The sequence below is a fragment of the Nanorana parkeri genome, unplaced genomic scaffold (genome assembly GCF_000935625.1).
Source record: "Nanorana parkeri isolate BGI_ZX_2015 unplaced genomic scaffold, ASM93562v1 scaffold1019, whole genome shotgun sequence".
Lineage (NCBI taxonomy): Eukaryota > Metazoa > Chordata > Amphibia > Anura > Dicroglossidae > Nanorana > Nanorana parkeri.
The window spans coordinates 160,691-176,273 of record NW_017307287.1 but is presented as its reverse complement, the minus strand read 5'-3'; the positions used below and the strand labels follow the sequence as shown (position 1 = coordinate 176,273).

The following is a 15,583-nucleotide window of genomic DNA, read 5'->3' as shown; positions in this document are numbered from 1 at the left end:
CATTGTGCAATACACGTTGACCTTATCTTGGACTCGTTAGACTACCTGAACATACTGCTGCTTGTATTTCAGAATACTTTTTTAATAGCACATGTATCAATAAAAGTAAAATTATTGTTTTTTTAACACAGTTTTATCATTTGTTTTAGGGATGGGCCAGACCAGAGTTCTCCTCAAATTGGGCAGTTTAGTGGCAACACTGCTTTGGAATCTGTTTACAGCACATCAAATCAGGTCCTTATAAAGTTCCATAGTGACTTCACAACCAGTGGATTCTTTGTACTCAGCTATCATGGTGAGTGTGTTTGTGAGCCAATCAAGTGATTTTACACATTTCAACATAAACCCTGCATAACAGTACTTGCCCTATAATGCATATGGATTAGCTCCCTGTAATTAATTGCAGCAGCTTTTAAAACATTTTGGTTTGTCTAGTAAAATGTATAAGAATTGTTTTGTTTTTTAAAACATGATATCACACACCATTAAACAAGGTACATCAAAAATCAGTCCAATGTAAGCAGTCAGCACTGGTTACATTTTAATACTGCTGAAAACAGAAAGCAATTAATTCATTAGTAAAGCAAATTTGGTTTTGGCAACAGGTAATTTAATGGCAGTCCAACCAGAAACATTTTCACCTTCATCCTTGCTCTGTTTGTAATACTCACTACTTCTGCGTATGGGGACCATGTGGCTCATTCTTCTCCCTCTCACCTGACAGTGCTGTTCTAGTGCTTAAGTACCCAGATGACCAGAAACACAAAGCGCACTTCACCCCTGTCACGTATCCTTGTAATCCACATTCAGTGCACGGATGGCCCTCTTCTGGAGTGATAGCCTCAAAAACTGCAGAACCAGCACACAATGCTCTTCCAAAAATCAACCTTTATTCTACAGTACACACCAAATATACTTATCTATATGATGTGCACTACTTACTACTATCTAAAAATAATTCAGCTGCTGTGCAAAGAGTGTTAGTCCCACTTTCAGACAATCATGAACAAACTTTTAAAACTTTTCCATGAGCATTGGTGGATGGAGAAAAGGAGGTGAAGGGGAATACTGACGGTTTAACATCCCTGGGGATGGACTGTAAACTGAGTGCTTTAAGACCATTTCTATCTGAATGGTCCACCTCATACAGTGAGTGCAGTCTGTGGCCACACACAGATGGGAAGATTTAGCCTACACGCATCTGTAGAAAAACAACCGCTAATGCGTTTCTGCCTTACTCGACTTAGGCATCCAGTGCTCTCACATGGAGATGTGGAGATAGTCTTCAGCTATGGATAAGCCCACAAGCTCTATGGTTGCTTCCAGTGGTCAAACAGGGCATCAAGGGACCAATTGTTCAGCTGGTGGGGCCAGCCTGCATGGTCATACCACATGTTCAGGTGATTAATAGATTTTATTTCTTAGCAGCTCACCAGATCCAAAGTGGAGACTTATAATTTGCCAGAAAGGACCAGATTTGTCCAATCCATATTGGGCATATACTATATAGCCAAAGGTTTGTGGACCCCTGCCCATCACACCTCTATGAACATTTAATTTTGGACATTCAACTCCAAAACTATACGCATTAATTCGGAGTTGCCCCTCCCGCTTGTGGCTATTACAGTCTCCACTTCTCTGGGATTTTCACAAGTTTTTGGAGTGCGTTAATGGAAATTTGTACCTATTCAACCCATGCTAACAGCTGGAATTCTAATTCAGCCCAAAGTTATTCAGTAGTGTTGAGCTCAGGGTTCTGTGCAGGCCACTCAAGTTCCTCTGTACCAAACTTGTCAAATGATGTCTGTGTAGAAGAGCACAATCATGCTGGAACATAAAAGGGCTTTCCCAAAACTGTGAGAATGCTGTGGAAGTACACAATTGCCTCAAATGGCTTTGCAAGCTGTAGCATTAACAGTAACCTTCACTGCAAACACCCGAACTTAATAATTTGGAGGGGCATCCACATATTTTTTGTAATACAGTAGGTGTGATGGTTGGGTATCCACAACATTTGGCCATATAGTCTGTCTGATCTGTTCTGGCAAGTTGTTATTCTCTGACTTTTCTGATTTATTTACATGGAGATTTAGCCAGTCTGCAGAGAATTATGCAATTCATGAATCCTTGCAGTCAGAATCCATACATGTAATGATGTTTAGTATACCAGATGAAACAGCATGAGCTTGTGCAAGAGAATTTGAAATACTGTCACCAGGAAGGATGCATTATCCATTCCACAAGATATGCTTAATTTAAAGATTAGCACACTCATCTCTATGCCAACACACCTTAACATCATTGCACATAATAGAAATCCTGTTTTATCTTACCAGACCTCATAAACTATTATTTATTAAAGACATGGATCAGTTATATATGCGCATTTAATTTTAGGCTCTACGCTATTCTTTCAGTTGTGTTAGAGTCTTTTATTTAACCTTGGCTATATTTATGTCCTGTATTAAAGTTCTATTCCCCATGCTGCCTAAAGCCTCAGGTTCACTGAAACATCTTCATGATGATAACCCGTCTTGACCTTGGTAGAATTGTAATTTTTAGTGATGTCTGCTTCCTATTACTTGCGGGTTTAGAGATAAGTTGCTAATAGCTCCCACTAATTCCCAAAGCACATACACTACATCTGCTGTATACAGATTTGGCGTGGGTGAGGGTGGGGGTGGGAAGGAGGTTAAAGTAGTACTGGTCAAAGCTGAGGTTATCTTATAGTCCACTATAAACAAGAAAAAGAAAGGTATTTCAAAATAAAAGAAGATCAAATATAAAAGCATGTTTTGATTGATTAATGCCAACACATCTAACTGATGTTCATTGAAATCATGATAATACTTGTCCCTTACAACTATAACCCCCCACTGTAGGTGTTTCTATTTTGAACTGTACTGTCAGAATTTCATTAAAATGAATGACCCATCTAAAAAGTTTTTTTTTTTTTTCTTAAAGCAAAACTTTAACAAAAAAAAAATACCAGCCATTACTCACTGACACCTTGGTGATTATTGAACCATCCTTTGCAGTGCAATGGACATTGTTTTCTATATTTTAGTTTTGTTAATATCAAAGAAACATTTAAGGGACACTCAAAGCTTTTACATTCCACAACAAATTATATATATGGTATAACGCTGTGCTGTGGTTGTGGGTGAGCATCCCCAGACCACAGTTGCTTTTGTCAGCTGCTAGAGATGTCAGTGGTATAGGTCTATTTGCGTTCTTTATTTAATAAATCAGAGCATCCACTAAGAATATGAGAGGCTTTTTCATGTTGTATACCTAGGCAACATTAAAGCAAATGATCACTGTAAATTGCACTTGTATAGCTGTTTAATTGTTGCCACATGCCCATGAAACAGTTGGCATTCTTGATTGTTTGTTGTTTTTAGGGTAGTAAGCTTAAAGTGAAATTAAAGTTCATTTTTTTTAGCTATTTGAAATGATGATTGAATCACTAACAATTGATGCTGCCCCTTGGTGCTTAGATGTTTTAGTTTCCTGCAGCTAGTCCCCCACGCACTGGCCCTGATGACCTGTTTTAGGGTGGCTTCTTTTCCTTGCAAGGTTCTATGAAGTTGTCCGCCTGTGTGTTCCAGCAATCTGTGTAGGTCTTCACAACCACACAGGCACAGCAAGGCAAGCCAGTCCTCAGTTCTTTGTTCCCACCTCCTTCCTCTCCCCTTTTTCAAGCTAGTAGATGGGCATCTGCTGGAGACTGTGCTGTCCCTTGTGATCTTGTACTCAACAAGTTCAGAGAAGTGGAGTGGAGCAAATTGCAGTGATATTGGCCAAACAAGTCTAGTGCCACCCAAGCTCAAACTCTACAGTCACTTTAGGTGTACCTCCCAACTTACCTGTGCTCAGTCCTGCCCCATGGAATGTTCAACATACAGGTGAAACTCGAATAATTAGAATATCGTGCAAAGTTCATTTATTTCACTAATGCAACTTAAAAGGTGAAACTAATATATGAGAGACTCATTACATGCAAAGCAAGATAATTCAAGCCGTGATTTGTCATAATTGTGATGATTATGGCTTACAGCTCATGAAAACCCCAGGAACCCCAAATCCACAACCTCAAAAAAGTAGATTATTACATGCAATCAATAAAACAAGGATTGTACATAGAACAATATCGGACCTCTGAAAAGTACAAGCATGCATATGTACTCAGTACTTGGTTTGGGCCCCTTTTGCAGCACTTACTGCAATTACTTTTGCATGATATTCTAATTATTCGAGTTTCACCTGTATGTGTTGCTGGATCGAAGACATTAGAGATTTTCCAATGTATAGAGGATGAGCAGGAAGCTGCGGCTCATGGTGCCCACAAAGGGCACCATCAGATAAGGTTCTCATGCTACAGATGGTTCTGCATTGGGTATACTAACCTTAAAGTGCTAGCCAAACGTTTTCTTTTTCTTTTTCGTTTTGGTAGATATTTAAAACCTATATATTTGCTTTTTGTTGTCTGTGGTCTTTTAAGGATATTTCTATCTACTTCCAGTCTTGAGGACACAACAAGAAGTGAGTGTAAATCTCTCCAAAATAACCAATAGAAGCAAACATTATCCCTAATTTGTCTTAACCTCAGTTGATTTTTCCAGCAAAGACTAGCAAACCTCAGTTCATTTTGACAGCTAGTTGGAGAAATAGTAGGTTAAAGTCCGGCCTGGCCTAAGAAATCAGCAAATTAAACAGTTGCTGAAGACCGTTGTGTCTCCTGTTCCAGTTCAAGTTTGGCAGAACCAGCCCTGATGAAGGGCGACCCATGCAGCCACCAAATAATATTGGCTCACCTTGCTGCATACAAACAAATCTTATTCTGGACCAGTGGAGTAGTGCTTTCATCACTCTCCTTTCACAATTCCACAGGGATTAAAGTGCTGACTACCGATCTCCATTTACCTCCCATCACAGATTTCAGTACACCAAGTAGTTCAGCGCTTCTCATCTACACCATTAGAAAATGCAAAACAGACATTCTAGGTCTGCTTTGTATGTAAAAATTTTAATAATGCGCTCAGAGTTTTCCTTGTAAGCAAGCAGTAATGTTTTTATATACAATTAAATGCATTATTAGTAGAGATTCTTAATTAGGTCATAATTAATTAGTTACAAGTAATGCTGATCTCTAAACTGCATTATATAACAAATTGTACCATTTTACTGTTTTAATTAAACAGCCGATAACCTTTTTCTTACACAGCCAACTTGTGCATTTGTTACATAATTGTCAAGGACCTTTGTTCTGTCACAGTGAGATCCTATGTGATTAGCAAGACAAATGGACAAGCGAGCCATCACTGATCAGTGACAGGTCAGCATTCTTGAGCCAGCACTAAACTCGTTCAAATTCCCAGAGCTTAATGGAAAAGAGCAACGGCTGCTGTTGCTTAATAGTTCTCCAAGTAAATGATAGCATAAAAGTAATGCAGTACAAAATGCATGTAGCACAGCCTTCCTTCAAGATTAAGACATTTCAAGGCTGATTATATGACACTGTCATCTGTAAGAATAGAAAAGTAGGAGGCACTGGTGAAAATACAATATTAAAGGTGCATTACAGGTTAATGAAAATATACTATAAAGTATACTGTTTATAAGGCAAAGGGATTTTGTTTTTTATCTATGAATGGTTTCATTAAACCAACCTACTTTATCATAAAAATTTACTCATTTGGACGGTTTTGAAACTTCAATAAATACTACATGCTAAAAAAAAAAAAAAATTTACTCATAAACCTGTAAATTCAAATGGACATATGCGCACAGCCTATCCACCCCTAAGCAGCAGGATTGGCTGGCCAGCCCATGAACAGGAATGTTCCGGCTGAATGACAGAGCAGGAGGGAGCAGTCGAGTGCTGCTTATACATAGTTACATAATATTTGAGGTTGAAAAAAGACACAGGTCCATCAAGTTCAACCTTTGTGTGTATGTGTGTGTGTAGTGCGTGCATGTGTGTATATGAGTCCCTGTTTCGTCTTAGTTTTTTAAGAGTACCTGTACCCCTGTATGTTATGGTCTCTGAGGAAGGTATCTAATTGATTTTTGAATAATTCAATACCGTCTGCTAATACCACTGCTTGTGGCAGAGAGTTCCAAAATTTAACCACTCTGACTGAAAAGCAGCCCCTACGTCCTTTGTGGATAAATCTTTTTTCACCAATTTTAGGTGATGGCCTCTAGTCTTTGTTGGCAAAATTATAGATTTGTCTCTACAGTACATTCCCTTTTTAATACAAGACAGTTCTCTGTTAGCTTTGTTTGCCACCGCCTGGCATTGCATGCTGTTATTCAATCTTTGGTCAACTATGACCCCAAAATCTTTTTCCATTTCTGAGTTCCCTAGTGAATCACCCATTAATGTGTATTCCGCTTGCCTGTTTTAAACCTCAAAAATGCATTGCTTTATATTTTTCGACATTAAACCTCATCTGCCATATAGTTGCCCACTCCCCTATTTTATTCAGGTCCTCCTGTAATGTTATACTGTCTACGCCCGTGTCTATTACCCTCCCAATTTTAGTATCCTCTGCAAACACAGAAACATAGCTATTAACACCTTCCCCAATACCATTAATAAACAGGTTAAACAGTATGGGACCTAGCACAGAACCCTGGGGCACGCCACTGTCAACTTTAGACCAATGTGAAAAAGAACAATTTATCAATACCCTCTGGACACGTTCCTGTAGCCAGTTCTCTATCCATGTACACACCATTTCAACTATGCCCATAGATCTCAGCTTGTGTATCAAGCGTTTATGTGGTACTGTGTCAAATGCTTTTGCAAAATCAAGGTACACCACATCTACTGGCTTTCTTCTATCCAGATCTCCACTCACCTCTTCGTAGAATGTTAGTAGGTTGGTCTGACGGTCCTTCATAAATCCATGCTGATTATCACTTGCACCTTTGTCACGAACAAATCCACTAAATAGTCCTTTATCATTCCTTTAAATAGTTTGCATACTTTTGATGTTAGACTGCCAGGTCTGTAGTTCCCAGGTTGGCATCTTGAGCCTTTTTTGAATATCGGTACTACTGTTGCTTTACGCCAGTCACTTGGTACCCTTCCAGTCATTAAGGAGTCCTTGAAAATGAGGAATAACAGTCTTGATATAACATGGCCAAGCTCTTTAAATACACTGGGGTGCAGGTTATCAGGTCCTAACGATTTATTTGCATTAACTTTTTCTAGTCTTTGTTGAACCCCAACCACTTCAGTATCTTACGCATTAAGCTACTTACATCCTTATCTCCCTAAAACCTGTCTTTTTCTTGAGTTTATACTGATGAGAAAAAGGAATTTAATACCTCAGCCTTCTCCCTGTCATTTGTGATTAATCTCCCATTCTCGTCTTTTATTGGGCCTACCTGCTCTTCTTACCTTTTTACTGTTTATATATTGGAAGAATTTATTGGGGTTCTTCTTACAGACTGTGGCGATATGCTTTTTTAAATCTTTTTCAGCTTCCCGGCTTTCATGTTTATCTTATTGCAGTCCTTGTAGCTCTGGAATGGCAATGTAGTCCCCTCCATCTAATATTTTTTATATGCCAGCTTCTTTTCTTTGATGTGTTGTCTTACCGTTTTGTTTAGCCATGCAGGCTTAGTTCTTGATCTTTTATGTTTGTTACCCAATGGTATTCACTTGGTAAACACATTATGCAATGTATTCTTAAAACAATCCCACTTCTCATCAGTGTTCATTGTTATAAATACTTTGTCACATTTAGTGTCATACACGAGATGACGCAGCTTATCGAAGTTTGACTTTTTGAAATTTAGCGTTCTTGTCAAACCAACACACTTCTCTTTTCTGCACCCAACATTAACATTAATCATCCTGTGATCACTATTACCCAATGTATCCCTAATCACTAAGTCTGCAACTAGATCCGCAATATTTGTGATTAATAGATCCAGAATTGCATTCTTCCTGGTCGAGAACTCAACTATGTGATCCATGAAATTGTCCCGCAACAGGTTTAGAAAATGGGCAGCCTTTATGAGAATGAGTGGTACCATGTGACCAATCAATATACAGATAATTGAAACCACCCATTATAACATTTCCCTGCTCCCCAGTTTTTTTTATTTGGGAATGTAGGTGAGCCTCCTCCTCTCCACTTATGTTCGGAGGTTTATAACACACACCCATAATAAGTTTAGAACTAGAATCAGTCGTATGCAGTTCCAGCCACAAAGACTCAACACCATCGCAACTTTCTGTTATGAGGTCATCTCATATGTGCACAGTAAGATTGCTTTTCACATACATGCATACTCCTCCCCCTTTCTACCAACCCTGTCCCTCATGAACAGGCTGTACCCTTGTACATTTGTTGCCTAGTGATGTGAGCTGTCTAGCCAAGTTTCTATTATTCCCACTACATTGAAGTCCTCATCAAGTATCATAAGTTCAAGCTCCTCTAATTTGTTTGCCAGACTTCTAGCATTCGTATACATACATTTTAGTTTGGTGCTAGTGGTTTGGGTTTTATTATTGCACGTTCCTGAATCCTTAACGTATTCTTTTATCTGACCATGGTACGTTAGATACATTATTAATTAGATTGACTGGAGTGAGCCCACTATCTCAGGAACAGTGAAGATTGGGGAAAATTACATCACCTTGGATCCCCAACCTGTTTATTTACATTCATCAGCTGGCCAGGAAGCTGTCATTTGCAAAAGGAGTAGCAACTGAAAAAGATAATTGTGGCAGTGGATCTTTCTGTTGGTGGATTGTAGGGGTGCTGCTTTTTGTGATTGATGTTGTTCTGCCTCACTGGACTACATGATTTACATTAGATTTGTCTCCATGTTCATGCAGACAAAGGCCCAGTGGATATGGAGGTCTATGGAGAGGACTTTATGTTTATGTTTAGCAGCCAGCCAGGAACTGTCATTTGTGCCAAATACCCTATTTGGTTCATGACATAACCCAGGATCCCCACCAGCTTCTTTACAATTTGAAACAAGCCAGCTGGAAACTGTCATTGATTGGCTATAGTGATATCTCCGATAAATTAATAACGTCCGGCTGCATCATACAGACTTTCAGGCAGGCGGGTAAACTAGTCAGATCTGATGATTTTGTTTGCCAAGCTACAAATGGGCTGGGTTCAGATTGAACTCATGGCCGACCCAAGCCTGAAGCTCATCCCTACTCTTGAAATCCCCACAGTACCTGCAGTGACTGACATTTATATTGTCCTTGTGTAATATGTTTTCTTTTCTCCGTTATTACAATACTTTGATTTGCACAACTTTATTATAGCTGTTTGTCTTCAGTGTGCATTACTGTGTGAGCTTACGCATTATATATTTGATTATGAAACAGTTAGAAGAGACCTCAGTTAAAAGCTGAGTTGAAAAACATGGAATGTCATTTACCAAGTATTGTTTTCCACAAATAAAGTCTGTTAACCTTTGTTCTAGGCACCATCTGTTGCTTTGAACCACAAGTTATTACTCATGTATGTGTGGGCATGGTTAATGAGAATATCTTTTGAAATGTGCACAGAAAATAAAATGCTTGGAAATTGCAGTAACAATAAAAGCACATGATAGATTCTATCATTTGTGAATTCATTTTACTATGACTCAAGCAATGCTATTATTGGACTAAGGAGAAATCATATTCACATTTTTCTCATTATCTATGTATCTTTGAACTTTGAATTTTCCACAGTGCAATGCTGGGAGCCTGAGTAACTTATTGGCATGCCTCAAACATCTTTTGGCACTTTGCAAACATTGCTAATGCATCATGAAACATTAGAATCTTTGCGGCTGCAGTTGAGCAGCAGAAATATTGTGTGGCACCTTTTTGGTGCCATGCACCTGACAAGCCACATACTCTAAGTTGCAATGCAGAATTTACACTGTTGTAAATGTTAGAAGTTTTGTAGCTGTGGTCAAGCTGTAGAAACATTGTGTTACACCTTTACAGTGCTAGGGCACTGGAATAAGCTAGGAAAGGTGACAGGGGCTGATAAGGGTGGCAGGCATCCTTTTTCTTTTCTTTGGGCTAGGTGACACTAGAATGTTTAGTATGCAGCATCAGCAGCAGAGGTTTTGTAGTCATTGGTAATTCAAGACTGGCTAATTTTAATGAACATAAGATAGTCCATGGCCAATGTGCCACTTTGTTACAAAAACCTCTTGCTGCAATGAAAGTCCTCTCAGGCAGCACACTGGCTGAAGGGCAAGCAGGCCTGTGGGTCAGTCTGCCCACCCAATAGTCACTATGGTTCTCGCCTCTGAGAGTGTCCACATCAGCCCTAGACCTGATATAGTCAGGGATCATGTAATTCAAGTGCTGCCTGTGAGTGCTGCCTGCAGCCATGCCTGGCACCTGCGGTTTATGCCACCTGTCGCCATGCAGCAAAGAGCTTCTTATACACTGAGTGGCAAGATTATTAAGCATGTCGTTTTTATTGGATTTACAAGGAATGAACAACGGAAATGAATACAATGGCCTAGGGGGATACAATCCCACATTGCTGGAAGTACAAGTTAGTCACCCGGTTTGGTACATAGGTGGCCAGATTATTATGACCACCTGATGTTTGTAGGCAAATTAGCTATAATTAGCTATAATTTCGCGCTGAAGTTGCTAGAGGGCCAGACCATTATAAATAGGGAAGCAGGTTGTTTACCACGACAGTAGAAGTGATTTTTTTCTGAAGATATGGGTAAACAACGCGATTTAACAGCCTTTGAACGTGGGATGATTGGTGGCGCTCGGAGCCATTGAGCGAGTATTAGCAAAACAGCAGAATTTGTTAAATGTTCAAGAGCAGCTGTTGTTAAAGTGTTTAAAGACTGGACTGTCAGCCGGAAATCTGGGTCTGAACGTGCGAATTGTGGCCGTCAGCGACTAGTGACTGTTAGGGCAGAACGGAGAGTGGCAAGACTGGTACAAGACAACAGATGGGCAACCGTGCAGTGTCAGATTCCTCGCATAATTTTTAGACACCTCGTGGAGTCACAAGGTGGCCCAACAAAGTCATCTCGTGGAGTCATCTCGTGGCCCAATGGTCATAATAATCTGGCCACTCAGTGTATATCACCTCATTAAAGTGCCACAATTGGGCTCCCTGGGGGATGGTGGCAGGTGACCGTCCATTTTATTGTTGTATCTTGGATCTAATACTGGCAACCTGATAGTGGCATTGATTACCTAAATCCTGAGATCCTTGTGAAAACATTTGAGCATAAAAGACCTAATTTGCTATGAATTGCCTGAAGCAGTGGACCCTGAGTCCTCATGGGCACTGAGAACAATGTTGTCCTCAGTAATCTCACCCCACTCATGTGGGGTTCATTTTATCCCCTCACGCCTGTGAGTGTGAAATGTCCCTCTTGAAGCCTGCCACATTTGCTCCTCCTCCTTGCCTTGCCAGCACCGCAATCCTCCTCCTCATATTCTTCCTCTACCTGCCTGCCCTTCTCAAAGGAATAAATGCAGAAGGTGACAGTTCCAAAAGCAAGTCCTTCCCTTTTTCCCTTTGCTATGCCTCCAGTTTCCGTTCTATCAGGCCATACAGTATGTGTAGATTGTCTGCAAGTGTCATTGAGCAATACGGTGTAACAATGCATTGTTGCATTGCAATCACCATTTCATTCATATAAAGATCAAGGTTGTGACCTTTGATGGCACATGACATCAGTTAAATATTATTTTTTCAAATAAAATGTATTCCTATTTAACCCTTAGTTAATACTAATCAGCCTTAATTGATTCCTTTCTCCCCTTAGCTATGATTTTTATGCTGTTTTTCAAGTCAATTTTTTTACCAATATTTTATTTCTATTTTTTAGTATCATTTATCTAGTATTCTCTTTTGCCAATAACTAGGGATGTCCCGATGTCACTTTTTCAGGCCCAAGTACAAGTACAAGTACTTCCCCTCATGTACTTGCCGATACCAATTACCGATGCTTTTTCTTAAAGGGACAGGTGACTTTAAATGATCCATAGTACAACTACATGTTATGTACTATGGATCATGGTTTAACCTATTCATGTTAGCAGTGGAGAATTGTAACTCTATTGCTGGAGTGTAGTGGAGGTGTGTGCTGTATATATGCACTACATATACATTACACACGTCCAGTACACTATAGCAATAGATTTACAGCCAGCCCCATCCCAGCTTCCCTTGCTCACAGTTTCACTCCCATCCCCGTAGCCTCACGCGATGCCTCCTTTAGTCGGCGCTGGGCAGGATCGCTGCATCGCATCTCGGTGCTCAGCTTGTGGGAAGAGCTCACAATTCTGCCCTGCTTAGAAAAAAAAAACATAGCGCATGCTTCGGGGAATTTTGACAAGTACAAGTACTTGTCAAAATGCCCTGTATCGGGCCTGATTCCCATGCTAGCATCGGTATCGGGGCATCCCTACCAATAACTTTGCCGTGTCTATTTTGAGTTAGTCCCTGTACACACCTGGGTGTTTTGACGCTGAAAGCTTAAGCTTCAAAACACACAACACAAAAATTTCCATTCATTCCTATGGCCCCTGTTCACACCTAAGAGTTTAGCAGGAAGCTGTAAAAACGTTGAATGCTGGAAAAGGTGCATGAGCTTCTTTCAGGCAGATTCAGCGCGTTTGTGCAATAATGTGCATGTGTGGTTTTCGTGCGTTTTTGTGCAAAAAGAACGCACGTTTTTAAGGCGCATATACATTGTGGAAGACCACCTGCAAAGCACACTGGGAATCAAAATGGCTGATCCATGCAGAAGTTTGGCATAACGTTCACTCTGAGGCATTTATAAGGCTGATACAGGCACAACCATGCCTGTAAACCTGCGCAACCTCCTTTATAAAAACAGAGGAAGGAGGAGGCAGGCTTGGAGCCAAATTGCTTGCCAGGTTTGGGCAGAATGGGAATCTTTCCCTCAATCCGTGCAGGACAGCAAAGGTAAAACATGTGCATGTGACATGTGGTGCATCTATAGTTAGTTGTGATACTGTTGTAGCTTATGTTTCAGCTTGCTTGTGTCGCTATTGTAGGTCTGTGCAGCTGCAGATCTCTATGTGTTGTGGAACTACAAATCCCAGTATGCAGCTACCTCTGGGTGTCATGCCTGTTTCTTGTCTGTGTGTACAGACTGTTATGCATTACAGGACTTGTAGTCTCACAGCTGCTGAAAGTCTGTAGTTGTTAACCACTTGGCTAAAGTGTAGGAGTTTAAGAAAATATTGTCATTTGGATTCTGCATATGCATAGCTATCTAGACAGGTCTTGGCAAGTTTATTTGGGGGAGAGGAACCAGGCTCAACACATATGTTGCAATCTGACTAGGTCAGGGTTAGGCAACCTTGGCTCTCCAGATGTGCTGAAACTACAAATCCCATAATGCATTGCAAGCCACAGGCATGACTCACAGAGGCAGACGCATGATAGGATTTACTGCTACCAAGCGTGCTCTGGATGAGTACATCTCCACGGTCTTGTCTCCTCTCTCTTGATGATAACCACAAACAGGAACAGGAATTATGTCATGGACAGGACTTCTTTTCATTGGACAATGCTCAATACACCCATATGGAGAAACGCGTCCAAAATGCACATGTATTTAGTGGGGAAATGCGCTAAAATCGTGCAAAAACACACTAATAGAAAACGAGCGTAAAACGCGCAGAAAAGGCTACGCCAAGGTGCAAATTGGGACTTACAGTAAAACTACTTAAAGAAAAAACTGGTCAAAACAGAACAAAACATTTTTTTTACAACTTTTTGACTATAGATTACATAGAAAGTAAAATAACTTTTGCAAGACAAAACTGCCAAAACAAAGCCTCGTTTGTCTGCCCTCCCAAAAAAATTTATGTATTACTTACAGTAAGATAACATACTTACGTAATGTAAATACAGAGTTATCACCAAATAAACAGGTCCAAAATGGAAATTAAAAAAACTTCTCTGGTCCACAAACGATATAAAGATACAACAGCTGAAGTGATAGCATTTTGAAGTTACCCATTTAGCATATATAATTAATTAACTATATAATATTATTATATACTGTAGTACAGTATTCTCTAACTTCAGGCGCATTATGACAACTTTATTTTGTAGAACAATGCCATAGTATGAGGACCACCAGCTGTACATAGATAAATGGTACCTGCATGTACGAGAGCTCCAACCACAGCAACAATATTAAATAAGAAAATGGCCATGACATTTCTGTCTAACATTGATTCCAATCTCTGCCCTATAACACAGACAGAGTTTAACTAACAGGAACAGAAAAGATTTGGCGTGACAGTTCGTCAAATACAATCAATCAGTTCCACTGACATTTATTGGCACGTTCTTCAAATGCTGTTAAGACACAAGTTCATAAAATACAGTAGAGAACAAAACCGCAGGGAAATCATACTTTGATTACTATAGAACCTAAAGGGCAAAATATCAGAAAACTGAAATTTAATTGTTTGCTGTGTATAGTTGGTGGGTTATTATTATTATTATTTTTATTATTATTATACAGGATTTATATAGCGCTAATCACCTGGTTGAATCACCTGGTGGTTTCTCATAACTCATGGAGACTTGTGGGGTTTCCATGGTGTGCTTTCCTCCTTCTCAAAAGGGTAAAAAAAAAGTTCTGCTACTCTCACCTGGAATGTGCTATCTGTAACAACTTGATTTGGGCTTCTTATTACCAATGATGTTGGGGCAGAACTAGGAAATCTGGTGGGGACTGCTTACCACTTGAGTCTCTAGGATATACAATTACATGTAAATCATGCTGTAGTTAGTATTTTATTTTACATAGTATATCTTATTTTTTTACGTGGCCTACCACATCGTAGCTGAGTTGCTGTTGTTCCCAGTTGCTTCCACTTTGTTATAATACCACTAACAGGGGGGCGTGGCTTGGCAATGGCGGAGTTAGGAAGCACATTGCCTGAGCTCTGCTATCTACGGGGATATTCAGAAGATCACGACATCTTCCAATCCAATTTTCGATGTCACAGAAGAGGAAATCCAGATCTAATAACAGTCGGCGCTCCCTGACATCATTACAGCGGTACCTTTCCAGCCAAGCGCCATCGACCCGCAACACACCGCGGCCGGCCATGGGGCCCGAGACACAGGGTAAGACCCAGGGGCCTACACCTCCGCGCCCCCCTCGTGGCGCCCAAGCTTCACCACTCACCCCGGTCCCGGGAGCGTCCACCCTGCAGCAGATGCCCAACTCGCTGCCTGCACCCAGCATTATAGAGGACCCGGTTATCCGCCTCACCCCGTCCCCGCCACAGATGCCAGAGGGGTCGACCTACCTCTCAGCCAGCAAGATCTCCTCCATTCTCCTGTCACTACCCACGCGACAGGATATGTAATTCGGATTCGGACGAAATTCGTTAGCGGTAGTTTGTTCGACCATTCGCTTCGTTTTCGTTTCTTATTCGTTTCGTTCATTCGTTCGTTCGTTTGCAGCAAAATCACATTTGAGGGGGAAAAATGTTTTTCTTCAACGAACGAAACGAATAAGAAACGAAAACGAAACGAACAAACTACCGCTACCG

General features: G+C 40.4%; 1 protein-coding gene across 1 annotated transcript in view; it reads left to right on the top strand.

The window, feature by feature from the left end:
* Nucleotides 1-15,583, top strand: part of CSMD3 (CUB and Sushi multiple domains 3) — a 576,345-nt gene that overhangs the window by 417,378 nt on the left and 143,384 nt on the right. Inside the window, exon 41 of the mRNA XM_018567203.1 lies at nt 150-295. Within this exon, the coding sequence (XP_018422705.1) occupies nt 150-295 (146 nt within the window). The remainder of the gene's footprint in view (nt 1-149; nt 296-15,583) is intronic.